Source organism: Lepisma saccharinum, chromosome 6 (genome assembly GCF_977018435.1).
Source record: "Lepisma saccharinum chromosome 6, izLepSacc3.1, whole genome shotgun sequence".
Lineage (NCBI taxonomy): Eukaryota > Metazoa > Arthropoda > Insecta > Zygentoma > Lepismatidae > Lepisma > Lepisma saccharinum.
The window spans coordinates 19,481,702-19,498,412 of record NC_139234.1 but is presented as its reverse complement, the minus strand read 5'-3'; the positions used below and the strand labels follow the sequence as shown (position 1 = coordinate 19,498,412).

Genomic DNA, 16,711 nt, shown 5'->3' with positions numbered 1-16,711 from the left:
AAAATCTGAATATGTGCATACATATTATATACATATACTTTGTCCAATAATTAAAATATTTATGTTTTCAGAAGAAAAAGAAGATAGAAAATCGCTTAGAAAATCGTTTAGAAAATCGCTTAGAAAATCGCCCAAATGGTCTTGATCACTTGGACCCACTTGCAGAAGATGATGATCCTAAGCTGAGAGAAATTGCAAGACAACTTGAAGCCAAATATGTAAGATTAATGTTCCTTTTGCATTCTATATTAGTCTTATAGATTTGATTTCTCTCTCTCCTTTTTATAAAATTATAATTACTTCCTTTTTATAAAATTATAATTACTGTGGTTATAAAGTATAAAGGCATTTGGAAAGAAGTGTTAAACAGAGATAGAGAGCACTGAGTTTTTAGTGAATTTACATTTCTTTTGTCATCTATGCCTTTCAATTGTCTCATTAAAACTGGGAAAACATGAGGAAAATAGTTTGATTTGTATGTGCGTGTCCTGTTCTTTTTCCTCCAAACATGACTTTATGCATGTTTGCCAGTAGATAACGTTTTAAATATTTTACTATATTGGTTATTTATCGTAAGTTTTTCAATATATATATCAGGGTGGCTACTCACCGGATATTCCTTGAATTCCGGGAATTATCCGTGAATTATTGGCTCCAGGAATTATGCGTGAATTCTACATGAATATTTCTCTGTAGATGTGAAAAATTACGTTATTAATCCAAATTTCATTGAATTTTACATATTTCCAAATGCTCTGAATTTCCAAATTTTTCACAGTTTAGCTTTTATTTTTATTGAGAAAAATAAAACAGAATTCTCTCAATCAGTTTACTTTGTTAGTGTCTTTGCGGAACAATCTCTCTGACACACGGAAGATTATTGCAATATAAGATATCTTGGAATTTCTTAGGTAAATTTAAGTTTGAAATTCTAGTACAATTAACAATTTTTTGTAGATTAGTAACATTTGTGACGTGTGTTTGTAGATGTATTTCGAGTCTAAGTATGAAATGGCAAATGTAAACTCTGCATCTTAAATTAAATATTATAAATATTTACATCATTTCATTAAATTGAATTAGAATTTTTGGATACATTAGAATCACACAGACCATTTATATTGTTATTATTGTAATATTGTTGTAATATATTTGTGGGTGTATGTGTGTGGTGAGAGGCGGTAATACCTAAGGTTGAAATAGAGGAAACATTTACTTCAACCCTTGAATTTTTGGAAAGTCCACCTTGAAAACTGGGAATTATACTTGAATTTTATCAAGGTCCTAGAGTGACCACCTTGTATATATTCATATGTACAAGGGTCATTCAAGGTTGACCAAGACTTTTATTTATAGACAGGAAATATACATACATAGAAACACCAAACTACGTCAGTTTTTCAAAGTATTCCCCTGAACATCCAGACACTAATGCCATCGTTGTGCAAATTCTTTGAAGCCTTTGACGTAGAAAGAAGTAGGTTGGTGTAGTAACCATTGCAGGACAGCGTTCTTCAGTTCCTCATCTGTCTGGAAGTGCATCCCGCCCAAATGCTCTTTAAGAGCCCCAAACAAGTAGAAATCACTGGGGGGCTAAATGGACTGTAAGGACTGTGTGGTAAAACCTCCCAGTGCAAGTTGGCCAGTGTTGTTTGAGTCAAATGGGCCATGTGTGACCTGGCATTGTCATTGAGAAGAATGACATGTTTCGACAACATTCCAGGTCTTTTCTTCCGAACAGCCCCACGTACAACACTGATATTGACTGTATGCGCTATATCACGCACTGTTACTCGCCGGTCTTCAAGGATAACTTGCTCAACACGTGCGATATTCACCGGAGTGACTGGAGTTCGGTGAACGTGTCCGTGCGGTTCATATATTACCAACTCCCGCCCTTCACTGAACTCTTGACTCCATTCGTACATTCTTGCCCGTGACAGTGTTTGTTCACCATACTGTGCTTGCAGTCTGTGCCAAATTTCAGCAGGTTTCACCTTCTCCTTCACGAGAAATTTCATTATACACCGCTGTTCCACAGCAACAGATACACTACTTGCCGCCATCTTTGTTTACACTACATGCGCCAAATGCGTCGCAAAGGATCATGGTTACTCGCAAGGACTCATGGTCTGTCCTGCCGAAGTAATGCAACGCTACATTGATTCATTAATATGTTACGCACGAAAGTCTTGGTCAACCTTGAACGACCATTGTATTTGGAAGATATGTTACATGCATACCCATCAGTCTTAAATCCTTGTAAGTACACTTTTCTTCTGGAAGTAACTGTCCATGCATGCTGAGAACATAGTCCAATTTATGCTCGTATAAGCTAATGTGGAGTTTTAATGTGCTTATCATCAAACCACAAGAAGTGTGGCACACGCAGCAACAGCTCTTATACACCAACTTTATGGCATATTGTCCACCTGTTACAAAGTACAGTGTGTCAAGAAATTTGAGATATTACACCTACATGTGGTAGATGGTGGTGTGCAGAATCTGATAAATTGGCGTCAAGGTAGTCATGACTTGAGAGTGTTGTGTCTCAAGGATTGGTAGGAAAGTTATTTTCATAGTCATATCTTTATTTATGTCTTTTCGTTGAAAAAATTCCAGCAGGAACAGAGGTACACACACACACACACACACACAATGCTCAGTTAGTGTGGTTAGGTTGCTTGCCTTAAGTTAAAAAATAAACACGTATGTCAAATTCGGTAACATTTTATGTGTAACAGTACGAGGGATGATCAAAAAAAAGGTTACAAAGCCTATTATGGCGTATGTGTTAGACATAGCTGGAAGATCAACACACCTGATGATGGAGGGCACTCAATACTAGTCCTCGATGTAATCACCTTTTTTGTTCAAGCACTTGTCACAACGGTAGATGAGGTTTTACATACCGGTTGCACAGAAATCCGCGTCAAGTTCTCGTAGCCACCGTGAGGCAGCTCTTTTGACATCACATGTCAGATAATGGTGGCCAGCCAACCAAATGGTAGTCACAGCTCAGCTCATATTGAGCGTAATGTTCTTCTTCTGTCCTCACGAATACACTCATCCACAAGAGCACAGTTCACGTCAGTGGTTGAGGTACTGGCCCTACCGCTGTGTCCAGGGTTGTCATTAACAATACTGGTCCGTCCTTCTTTGAAGGCAAGACACCACTTCGCTACATGTTGCCTTGAAATTGTCCCCTCCCCACACACCTCCACCATCTGCCTATGAATGTCAGCAGGTGTAGTGTTTTTGGCCCACAGGAACCGCACCACTGCCCTCACTTCTACTCTTGACCAATTTTCTAGACGAGTCACCATTTTAAATGTCTGCTTCTCGGGTATACATGGTCAGAATCCGAAGTCCTCAAACTCGCAACAAGACAAACATGTTATTAATTTACACATAAATTTTCGTTACGTTACAGCGAATAAAACAAAAGTTATATGCTTTGTAACCTTTTTTTCCGATCATCCCTCGTACTAAATAAGCACATATTTTTAGAACAATCATGTCATTGATGAAATATTTTGGAACATTCTGCAGTGCCCCCGTAAACCTGCCAGGTGCACACTTTGGGAATCACTGCTCTAAGAGCTTACATTCATTAAAAATGGTACCTACATGTTCCATCTTATGTACAGTCGGACCCTGTGGCCGAGTGGTTAGCACATCGTGCTGCGATGCCAAGGGTTCCGGGTTCGAATCCTGCTCGGGCTTGGTTGTTTGTGAATGCCCATTCATCAATTTCATCACTCATTCCCATACCTGGTGCACACTTTTTGAATCACTGGCCTAAGGCACATATCGCTAATATCTTTCCATCCGGAAGGACTTGCTTACTTTTATTAACATGTTTTCATCTTATTGGTAAAAAGGGAAGCAATGTGGATATTTTAGTTTAGTCGGAAGATGGTAACAAAAATCTACCTAAGTCAAAATTTTCGAATGAATGCACTTTAAAACAGGGTGCTCAAGTTCATATGAATTGGGAGCTGGATTAAAATGTTAAAAGGTTTTCCTATTGTAGAGGGAAGCGACTGAAATTCTGAACAGTTGCTTTTATTGAGTGCTTATCAAACAGTGTTTGGTTTCCTCCTCCACACCCAAAGTTTTAGGCAAATAAGCACAGAGAAACATGTACTCACTTTTACCACGAAACCGTTCTTTTCGTAGTTCTATTAACCTTTTCAGTCCCAAGCATCTCAATCGAGATACCCAAAAGTAAGCCTCACGGTCCCAAGCATCTCGATCGAGATGCTGTGTCAAGGTCGTAGCTTTTACGTTATAACGTTTCTATTTTTGGCTAGAATTTCGATTTTTTTTAATATTGTTCCTAACACATGTATTTAACAGAAATGTTTTTTTGCATTTTTTTTGTCCATGAAAATGGAGGGAAAAAGGTGGGAAAAGGGACTTCTCTTTTGCGTCTCTTTTCAAGGGAAAATTTTTGCCGACAAAGGAAGACCGGTTTTGTTGTTCTAAAGCAATGCTTTTCACTCCGGCCTGTGAACTGCATTCGAAGGAAGCTTGTTTATCAGTATCCGATGTCAAAATGAAAGTTTTCCTTGAGGGTGCAAGCAGGGGGTGGGGGATGGGAGGAGGGGAAAGACTGGTTGTTGAATCTGCATTGTGAGAATGGAATTTCGAAGCATGCTGAAGGAAACCTTTGTTTTTTTAGCACTAGTGTCCACAAGTTGCGACAGGGGTTACCCTGCATTATCTAAAAATAGAATTTCAAGCAGCTGCAAGAATCTGCGCTCATTTTTCACTGCGTCCTAGCTTTTTGTCCGTGAATGTTGTGTGTAGGTGTTGTTTTGTGCCCAAGTGCGAGGACATTTTTTGGGTGAAGTGAATATTTTTTAAAATAATTTTTGGGGTTTTTCTCCCTTCCCCCTCCATATATACGCCAAATTTGCATAAATTTTGCATTTTGTGCATTTTGACATTTTTTTTCGGGGGTGGGGGACACCATTTTTTTTTAAGAAAAGTATTTTTGAGGGGATTTCCCCCCTTTCCCCCTCCATATGTACGCCGAATGTGTATAAATTATATATCGTCTGAATCTGTGATTCATTCTGCGTACAACGGTATATCGTTCATATCTCCAGGGCAAATAGTCTCTGAGCTAAAGTCATTTAAAGGTACCGCTGCATTTTGAAGCTTGTATCAGTGGCTTGCCGACCATTCCTTTTGGGGGTACAACTCAAGTTACATTGGTCATATGATAATAATGCAAATATTTTTGTGTTCCTTAACATGTCAGCGATCATTTCCATGTGCATGTCGACACTGTCATGTACTTTTTTCTTGGGGGGAGGGAGGGGAAACCAATTTTTTTTTCCGAAATTTTGGAATTTTGAGAGTTAGCCCCCTCCCCCGCCACATATACGCCGAATTTGCATAAATATCATATAGTCTGAATCTCTGGTTCATTCCGCGTACAACGGTATATCACTCATCTCTCTAGGGAAATTAGTCTCCGATCTACACTCATTTAATTGAAACTCTGCATTTTGTTCAAAATCGGCTCGGGACAGAGAGGCTTACTTGTGAAAATGGCCTTGGGACTGAAAAGGTTAATTCAGTGACCACTTCCACTTTTGCAACAAGTCCTAATGAGGATGCTGGTTTTGTGGAAAAAGTGAACGCTAGTTTTGGTGTATTTATCTACTACAAAAATATTGCCTTACTATTTTATTTTGTACACCAAGGTACCAAATGAACTTGTTGTTTTGGTTCATTTGATCATGCTTTTTTTAAAGAGTTCCTGGCACTTTATGTTTTTTTGTGTTGTGGCATCTGTTAATAACCTTCAGGTGTGGTTAACATTTTATTAATGAAGGTTAAATGCTAGATGTCACAGGGAAATTGTGCAGTGGTAATGGTGTCACTTTGTAATCAACTAGCCCCTCTATTGGTGTACATTGCTCAGTGTTCGAGACCCACTTTAAACTGTAGGTCCACCCATGATTACTCGATCTTGAGTATAAAGCAGATGTGAGAAAGTTTTGACACCAACACCTGTCTATCTCCGTACTGATTGGATACTCACGTTTATGTTTAATTTTTAAACATGTTACCATGTTAACACGCAAGATGTGAAATATGTTATGTCTTGTCATTTTATGTAATTATCTGAACACATTTCCGTAGGGAGGATCAGGGAAGAAGAAGTGCAAACGATATGAGGACTACGTTGACCTTGGCGCTGGTTATGATGAGAGTGATTCCTTCATTGACAACACAGATGCTGTAAGTATATTTTGTAAACTTTATTTCATAATTGGATAATTTTTTAATTCAGTTGTCTTTGGCCAATTAAGTATGCATGTATGGTAGCTGCTTTGTGCTTTGCTAGACTATCTTATGATTTGACACACACACACAGATGTATTTCATATAAATTTAAGTGAAACATGCTGTGTATTTGTGTGCATAATTTTAATTTTGTAAAGATAATCTGGTATATTTAACAATTAGTACGTGAAATTGATTTAATTCATATGTCTTCTTCGTTAGTATTTTTTTGTGTTCAGATGCAGCAAAATAGGCTTATGTTTTCATATATCTGAGGCAACAAGAATTTTGCATCATCTGATTTTTTCTCAATCTCTGGCTGAAACTCCAGCCCCATAAACTATGCATTATGGCAATCAAACAGTGACCACAGTACGAGCGTAGCAGACATTATTTTACTTTTTCAATCAGTTTTGAAACCTATAAAAATGTCTGAAGAGTACAGAATGCTTTCTTGATGAGTCCATAGATGTGTTCTGTCCAAATAAGGGAACTCTCAGTAATCAAACCCAGGTTTTTTGATGCTGTTTTGTGGTCCTACCTATTTTCAATTAATATCAAGTCCGTTTGAATCACATCAACTGCATTTTTTTTCAATTCATCATTGAACATGTTACCATCATGTCTATTTTTGGTATAGTTGTAAATATGATTGTGTGTTATCAGCACAGAAGTGTTATGTACATGTTTATATTACTTTAGCTAAATTGGGGTACCCCATTCTTTTTTTTTGTAGAGATTTTGAATATGATAGTGTAGCCAGTGTATTTAATTTAATATGTTATGAAACATGTCACAAAATATAATAAACATGCCAAACTATGTATTTGCAATATTTAATAGCAAATATGTCTGTTATGCATACTCAGGGTGACTACTCACCGGGAATTTCTTGAATTCTGGGATTTATACATGAATTATTGCCTCCGGGAATTATGCTTGAATTCCACGTGAATTTTTCTCCGTAGATGTGAAAATTTTATTAATCCAAATCCCATTGAATTTATACATATTTATTAATGCCCTGAGGCAGGTTTTTCAGTTGTTTTTTTTAACGAGGAAGGAAAATAAAATAAAACAGAAGTCTCTCAATTCCTTTACTTTGTTAGTCTGCTTTGTAGAACAATCTATCTCACAGACAGAATATTATTGCAAGATATCTTGAAGTTGATAGGTAAATTTTAGTTTGAAATTCTTATACAATTAATAACTTTTCATAGATTAGTATATCCCGTAACATTTCTGACTTCTGTTTGTAGATGTATTTCGAGTGTGAGTAGGTGAAATGGCAAATGTAAAATCCGCACCTTAAATTAAATATTTTAAATATATGTACCGTTTAATTAAATTGAATTAGATTTTTTGGATAAATTAGAATTGCACAGACCCTTTATATTGCTAATATATTTGTGTGTGTGACTCTGTGTATGTGGGCGGTGAGAGGAGGTAATACGTAAGGCTGAAATAGAGAAAACATCTGCTTGTACCCTTGAATTTTTGGAAAGTTTTCCTTGAAAACCAGGAATTATACTTGAATTTTATCAACGTCCTAGAGTAACTACCCCGATACTCTTTTTTAAATACTCAAAATGTTTAGTTGATTCGCCAGCAGATTATAAACAATAATGGGTTAATGTTAAATGCAATATCCTCCAACACTTGTATTGCCTGGCACTTACATATTGCTTTTGGTATTCACTCAACTGTAATCAGTTGTTTTTTCTTCAGGAAACAAAATTAGATTTTATATTTTATAAGAGTAAGTTATGAAAATTAGTTATTAATAATTTTTCTTTCTGAAAACAGTACGATGAAATTGTTCCCGAGGAGATGACAACAGCCCACGGAGGGTTTTATATTAATTCTGGTGCACTAGAATACAAATGTGTTGAAATATCAGATCATTCTGATGACGAAGACTTGAAGGATGCCAGATCAAAGAAAAGAATAAGGGTATGTTACTGCACTATTAACTGCTTGAAATTTGCATGGATTTGTATTTGAGCTGCATGTAATAGAGAATTTTCTAGTGATTGATATGTCATTATGCACATGATCATGCAACTTACAATATTAATTTCAAAGGCTGTTAATTCAACCTCTGAAAAAAGCATGGACATTCTCATTTAATGTCATGTAATCATCATCACAGCAATGCAATATATCAAAGTGTTTTTTTTTTACCTAATTTAATGCATTTATTCACTATTTTTACAAGTGCCAATAATACTATTGCTAGATTCCCTTGCATTATTATTTTTCTGCGTAGATAATGTGTTAAAACTAGATTTAAACAAAAAAATTATCAGGGGACATTGAAAAAGAGTGTAGCTTGCTTTTTAAATTTGTTATTGTAAGTAGTTCTGTGTGTGTTTTTGATCATATTTAGAATGATTGATGGATTTAGTGTATTTAATTTTTCATTTCTGCCACTTTTGGCTAATCACGACAATGGAGATGCATAGTGACTTGATGAGGTGGATGAAGAGGCAATCACAAATGTACATGGACAACAGAACATAAGCCCATCAGAGGATTGTACTGGTCGAGAGTCCAGGCCCTAGAACCTCATAGGCAACATTGCAGTAACCAGGATGTACTACGAGGGGATATCGAAAAGTAATTTAGTATTTTTTTTACAGCCACACTGAAATGTATTCACAAAAACTGAAATATACATTTGGAAGTACATGTATTTCCCCACCTTTCCACGAGTTTGCAGGTGCGTGCACCCTGCGCACACACAGAGGCAGTTGTTTTAAAATTGCAGCTACGCTTGAAACGTTCGACACAGTTGAGCTGTGGAGTGTGATTCAGTTTCTGTGGTCAAAGGGACAGAAACCACCTGAAATCTATCGTGAGTTGTGTGCAGTGTATGGTGACACGTGCATGACATTCACAAATGTCTGTAACTGGTGTGCAAAGTTCAACGCAGGGCGTGTAAATGTCTTCGATGAACCCTGTTCTGGACGGCCTCACTCATCCCTCACACAGAGTAGTGTGGACGCTGTGGAGGCATTGATTCAGGAGGACTGGCAGTCAACAATCCAAACAACAGCGGATGCAGTGGGCATTTGAGATGGCAGTGCATACACCATCATTCATGAAGAACTTGGGTATCACAAAGTATCAGCAAGATGGGTCCCCAGACAGCTCACACCACTGCATAGGGAGGACTGTACAGGATACAGACTTGAGCATTTGCTCCGGTACCATAGGGTTGCAAAAACATTCCTCGACTGCATATTTACCAGGGATGAATCGTAGGTTTTTCATTACAACCCTGAACGAAAGCGACAGAGTATGGTATGGAAACACACAAACTCGCCCCCACCCCAAGAATTCAAGACAACCCCATCTGCAGGAAAGGTTTTGCTTACCGTTTTCTGGGACAGCCAGGGTGTCATTCTTGCTGTTTTTGGGGTTAACGGAGCAACTGTAAATGCTGCTGCATATTGTGCCACACTGGATCGTCATACATGTTGCTCTGCACCTAAAACGTCCAACAAAACAAAATCTCTGGAGGAGATCACCATTCTCCATGACAATGCTCGTCCCCATGTGGCTGCATCAGTGATGCAAAAAGTTATTTCCTGGCATTGGGAAATTCTGAAGCATCCAGCATACAGTTCAGACATGGCCTTGGCAAACACTTCAGCTGCAACACGGAAGTTACGACAGCTGTGGGTCTTTAGTTACGCATCCAGCCGAACGATTTCTACTGCATGGGCATCGAAAAATTGGTGTCATGGTGGGACAAATATATAAATGTGATGGATGTTGTGTGGAGAAGTAGATTAATGTTCAACCTTCAAAATGTATATTTTGGTTTTTGGCTGTAAAAAATTTACTCAATTACTTTTTGATATCCCCTTGTACATAGAAACGAGGTTGACTTTAGGGTGCCTTCAGCGAATGTCAGCATTTTGTCGAAACCGTGGTCTCTTGAGTCTATGTGTGATTAATGGTATACCTAGTTTTTACTGAAAACAGTGTGCCGTTCCTTGCATGACTAACAAAGAGTGCCTTTTTTTCTTTATTTGAGTGTTCGTGATTTGTATTAAATTGTGATACTTGTGCAATAACTGAATGGTCGGTGTAATTTGATGGAGAGAAGAGAAGAAGAGCTGAAATTCCCAGGGAAAGAGACTCTGCAGGTTTGATTCAGATTGCTATTGCGACCCATCCTAATGCCCATTTTAGTGGCATAACATTTGTAAGAGATCCATTAAAAATTAAAAATATTTTTTATCAGTTATTTTATAGTCGCACATGTAACATTAAAATTTTCATTATGTGGAATATTAATTATTTTGTCCTTTGCATTTATTTTATTAACTAAAATGAACATTTCATAGTTTTCAATCTATTGTTTGCAAAAAAAATAGATTTAATTGGGATAATTAAGGGTTTGGCATTTTAGACCTTTAATATAACATATTTTAAGAACCTGGTCTCTAGCAGCGTGCGTGACCATCGACGTAATTTTTCTCACATGACCCACAAAGGGAAGAGCCAGGGAATTTGTTTTGACAAAATTAGTGGGACCCTTGAAACATGTGTGTGTATTTCTAAAAAAGTATTTCCATTCATACGTGTTTTTCTTTTTCGAAGGTAAAAACTCATCCAATCATCCAATGTATCTAGTCACATTGTTCATGAAAATATGTTCATAACTTTATATTGGCACATTATTGGTTACCAGTAGTGTTAACATTTAGATAGCACTGCGGTAAAAGTTTTTATGTCTGTATAAGGATCCACAGTAAATGTCTGTATAAGGACTCACAGTAAACTTCTTAACACCAAATGGCATATTTGATGTTAACAACCGTATGTAATATTTAATTGATAGTAATTAGAGATGGTTCTTCCTTTTTGTTGCAGAGAATTTTATCAGATGGAGAGGAAGAGCCTGAGAAAGATAAGGTTATTGTAAAGAAGAAGGTAAGAAAATATGCACCAAGTGTCTTGTACGTAGTTTCTGAATGCAATTTACTGCTTTGTGCTACTATCAAGTTGCAATTTTTGTATCTAAAATCACTTTGTTAATCACCTAAGTGCACAAGTATGCATGTGGATTTTTTTACTCATGCATTTATGCTTTGCATTGTTTATATAATGCATCTTGAAAATAATTGATATTGTGTGCGTTATTAATTAAAATAATGCAATTATATATATATCTCTTATATTTCTAGCTATTTTTTTTAAAAATGAAGTAGTTAAGTACTTGACCTCTCTCACATAAATATATATATATTTTTTTTTGCGTAGTCTCATAATACGAGAGTCATCCAGAAAAAAAAGTAACGTTTTGGTGTAAAACCCAAACGACAAATCGAAGTTTCCTTGCAATCAAGGAGCTCCAGGTTCGATACCTGGTGGAGGCACATAGTGGTTCGGATCTCACTTTAAACTGTAGGTACAGTCCCAATTAGCCTTACTGTGCATAAAGTGGACTTAAACACCAGTTCAATCAATCAAACCAAACGACAAATGATGTGTGCAAAAAAATTATGGTACCGAAACTACTTACCTTACACTACTTTCCCACATATTCGCCATACACATTTTGTCATTTGGGGTTTACACCAAAACGTTTCTCTTTTTCTGGATGACCCTCGTACATAGTTCACAGTAGTGTCATGCCTATTAAGTCATTTTAGTAGGTAAAGGTAAAAAAAGGTAAAGTGCTCCCCTGTGCATAGCACCACGCCATGAAGGCGTATAGGGGGTGTGGGGGTAATGCCCCACACTTTCTTGATCCGGTCGTGAGTGGGGGTGATGTGATCAGCATCATGCCCCTGACCACCTTTACCCCCCAGGGTTTCCCCCAGGTACCCATGTTATTCGACGCTGGGTGGGCGCTTCCATCGTTAGAAAAGTTCCCGGATTTGAACCGGCCGGGGATCGAACCCGGGACCTTGAGCATGGTAGTCAGACGCGTTACCGACTGAGCCACCGCGGCCAGTCATTTTAGTAGTTGTGCAATTTTTTTTTTTAATAAAAGAGAAGTTGTATGAAAGAGGCATGAAATTTTTGTATGAAAGAGGCATCAAATTTTTATTTTTTCAAGTCACAATGGTAGGTAAAACATGCTAGAAGATTGTAATTTCTCTTCTCCGTCTCAGACTTGATTATCATAATAGTAGAGTACACTTTTTCATGTACAGCCTTGTGATTCTTGGCGTGAGAAAGTTCAAAGAAACTACAGCGTGTTTCTCTTATACATATAATAAAAGAAAAATTCATAACTTCCAAACAAACTGTCAGAATGATGCGATTGTTGTTTCATTTTAAAGAATGACATAAATTTCTTTTAGCAACGCATTCAGTGATAGTTGCGCATGCGCAGTATCCAGAATGTCTTGAAAACTGATATTAGTTTCTCAGTAGCCATTCGTCATGTGGTCGCCAAAAGAAAAGGTGTTTTGTGTTTTAACGTTGTCTGAAGTGAAGCCTGTGACACTTGTGCAGAGACGATTTTGTGCACGTTATGATTTGTGTGCTAAAAAACAAGTTCCATCATACATTTCAATAAAGAAATGGGAAAAACAGTTACGCGAAACCGGTTCTTGTTAAAGACTTCCTGGACGAGCATTTCAATGGAAAATGGATAGGAAGAGGTTCGCATTTTATTGAATGGCCCCCATGGTCACCAGACCTCACTGTGTGTGATATTTTTTGTGGGGGTATGTTAAGGACAAAGTTTACTGTACACAGGTTAGATATTTACAAGATTTGCATGAAAGAATTGTGATTGCAGTAAGCAACATTATCCTGCACATGTTTCAAAACGTGTGACTTGAGGCTGACAACCAGTTTGACATTTGCCGTGCCACTAACGGTTCACATGTGGAAGTGCTCTAGTTTTCTTGATTTGTAAAAAACATTTCTGAGTTGTTACATGTTTGTACAAAGTTTGTACAAAAAATATTGTTAAGTAAAGAAGTTATGAATTTTTATTTTATTATATGTATAAGTGGTACACGCTGTAGAACAAAACATTAATGTTAAAGATTGGATGTGTCAGTTAACTATGAATTTTGGTGATAACTTGTGAACATTTAAGAATAATATTGCATCTTTAGATGAGTGGTAACTTTCATATTTATTTATTTAGTCATAGGGGGTGACAAATTTTATTTAGATTCTCTATCAAGTATTGATATATCTGAACATTTTTCAGTGTGGCGGTTTTTACAAAGAGAAAATCGGGGGAGGGTAGCATTTTAGGAGAGCCAAGATGACTGAAATGTTTCAAATTTTAATTTGGCTCAGATGCTATGACTGGTAGTCATTTGCAGGGTGAGGAAAGATAGAGGAAATATGCCATTTTATAAAGACTGTCAAAATGGATCATTGGTCTGTACCACATCATCCACACTGCATGACAAAGTATGACTGTTTGTGGATTATTCAGATATGTTATCTCTTGTTTTAGAGACATTGCTTGGCCTTCTTGGTCATCTGATCAGACTTTCCTGGACTTTTCCTTTGGGGATTCTTGAAAGATTGGGTTTTCTGGAAACACGTGATGACTATTCAGAAACTTACACAAGCTATTGTAGACTTATACCAAGTTGCATGTTCCTCAACTTACAGGAACGCTTGCAAAAATACATAGACTTAAACAAAGTTGTCTTTCTGATGTGATTTTCAAAAAAATACTTTTGTATGCTTTAGATAATTCATGGTTTTACTAATTATTCCTGTTTTGCATTCTGTTATTTTTATAATCGGTTGAAATGTATCAACTGGCTCAGCGGTACCCTGTATTAGTTCTGTGTAAGGTGCAGTCTTAAGTTTTAGTTGGTTATCTTTTCATTCAGTTCAGACACACAAACAGTACAACATGTTTTATATTTTATTTTTGTTCATTTACTATGCACAATCTTGAATAAACTTGGTTCTCTTGAATAGCATATGAATTTTAACACTTAAATCTGTTATTATGTTAAAGCACCACTTTAGGAAACAGGGAACAAATTTGCCAAAATGTGTGGAAACCTGAGTGTATGTATGATATACAGGGTGGCCCCCAGTGCTGTTATCAAAGTATTTTAGTCACATTTTTTTGAATCATCTGCACTAGTTTTCGTGCAGAATAATTGGTACTTTAATATTGGTTCCTGGGGCTCACTTATGACATCCTGAAAGTAGTTACTCATGAAGAGGGTAAAGGTAGTTGAAGGGTGATGATGATCACATCTCCACTATGAATGACATCAAGAATGTGTGTGGATCATTTCGTCTACAGCCATGTCCCATCATGGAATGGTGTATACAAAGTAAATACTTTATGTGTTCTACTTACTTTATAGATGTTTGTGATGGTTCATTGATGTTAATTTCCTTTCTTTAGAAACTCAAGTTTAAGGATGGAATTGGAGATAAGGAGGACATCCTTAAACAGAAGAGGAAACTGCTGAAGGGCAACGACATCATTAAGAAAAAGAAAAGAGCAATCGATGGTCTGGTCAGGAAAAGAAGCACAATGACTGTGAAAGAACTGTTGAAAGACAAACGCTGTACTGAAGAATTGGAACCGAAAACTCCTACAGGTGAGTCACTGCAGCCGTTTCTTTATAATTTCATGACCTGTGAAGGGGTGTTTCTTTTTCCAGCCTTTGCACCATCTTTTTTCTCATGTTCCACTTTTGAAATGACTTTATTTAATGCAGTAAAGTTAATGGTACAGCATTCATCCATTTTGTTATTATTTTTATGGATATAAATGTATGATATGCCCTAGTTTTGTAAAGTAAATATATATATGCACAGTTTCTTTCTCCAAAGTAAAACTCATTGAAAAGTGTGTATACTTTAATTACAAAGGTTAATGACCAATTCATGTACTTTAAAGAACATTGGTTATTGGTGTCAGTAAATTTAATATTGGCACATTATTGGTATCCACAAATATTTCTAGGACTCTGCACATACTTTGAACCAATAGTAATGCTTACTCACTTCCCCAACTCTCACTACTTGTGTGGCAGAGCAGTTAGCACAATGCACTGTGATGCCAGGGGGTCTGTGTTCGAATCCTGTGACTAACCATTCATGAATTTTATCATATCATAACTCATCCTCATCTTAATTAGCCAAAAGTGGGAGAAAAGCTAAGAAATATAAAACAAGTCAGTTAGTCTTCCCGACTTTCACTAATACCGAATACTTAAAAAATTGCAACAAAAGTAGCAATATCAATGATTAATATTATGCAAATATTTCATTGCAGTGGCGTACATCAGCTCACAAGAGGTTTGCTTTAAAATATTAAGGAATTATATCAACATATTAAAATTTCTGTCATTTAATCACAGTAGCCATATTTTCATGTAAAACATGCAGAATAAATGAATACTTCAAACTTTGCATACTCTGCAAGATAATTACACTCAGAAAAAAGTTTCACTTGGAATTTTGCAGACCCCCTCAAAATACAAAGCACTAGAAATTTTTTGGCTGGTATTGATGAATTATATTGGCTAAGCAGTAAAGTTTTCGTAATGGTCCATCCCTAAAAGAAATATTAGTCTATGTGGAACATAATCATTATTAGTACTTTCGTTATTTCATGAATGTGGTTGGTTAAGTAATTTTATCATATTAGGAGTATTGTGGTACAAATATTGGGTGTTAAACTTTAATAAGTGAAGAGTTTAAACTCCAAAATTGCTGTGTAATTGTGCGTGTAATTTTTGTACATATACAGGATTATATATCTTAAGTAAAAATGGCCATACACAGATCTGAAAATCCTAAAAAAAATATCATGGAACTTGATTGTGAATATCTAAAGCTACTAATCCGATTTAAGTGATTCTTTTTTTTTCTTTCTTTTTTCTTTTTTTGCTTACTGTCCACTTGCAAGATACAGGTTTACGATAAATAGAGATCTTGTGAACTTGTGCATGTAGGTGAGATAATTTAAGGTATTCCTAATTTCTGTTTAGCTTTTATAATTTTTTGACATGTTACATTTTTTGTGAATTCTAAGCTTATGCTTTATTTTGTTTTTCTTTCTTTTTCTTTTGCCTTAGTTGAAGAAACTCCTACCACAGAGCAGCTGAAAAAACCAGCATCAGACACGTCTATAGCTGATGCAATTGAGTCTGTAATTATTGCAGCTCGTCAGAAGGATGATTCTAGTAATGTTAGTGCTAGCTCTGTGTCAAAATCACAATCAGGTAAAAATGTTTGTTAATTTTAATGCAGTTTGGCTTGTTGAAGTGTCGTGTAAAAGGATGAAATTAGTTTATTTTCCTGTTTTTTTTTTTTCACATACAGATAGAAGTTAGGTGTGCATATGCACAGAATATGTTTAAAGTAGATAGGGAAATTAACAGTTCTTTTAACATATTCATATCAAGCTTTAAGAAGGGTAATTAAATGT

The 16,711-nt window shown here is 36.4% G+C and overlaps 1 protein-coding gene across 4 annotated transcripts in view; it reads left to right on the top strand.

Annotated features, from left to right (window-relative positions):
- yem (yemanuclein) overlaps positions 1 to 16,711 on the top strand; it is a 108,176-nt gene that overhangs the window by 19,770 nt on the left and 71,695 nt on the right. For all 4 annotated transcript variants that reach the window (XM_083123605.1, XM_083123607.1, XM_083123606.1 and 1 more), the window contains exons 2-7: positions 72 to 218; positions 6,163 to 6,261; positions 8,113 to 8,259; positions 11,194 to 11,253; positions 14,675 to 14,873; positions 16,359 to 16,505. In XM_083123605.1, the coding sequence (XP_082979731.1) occupies positions 72 to 218; positions 6,163 to 6,261; positions 8,113 to 8,259; positions 11,194 to 11,253; positions 14,675 to 14,873; positions 16,359 to 16,505 (799 nt within the window). The remainder of the gene's footprint in view (positions 1 to 71; positions 219 to 6,162; positions 6,262 to 8,112; positions 8,260 to 11,193; positions 11,254 to 14,674; positions 14,874 to 16,358; positions 16,506 to 16,711) is intronic.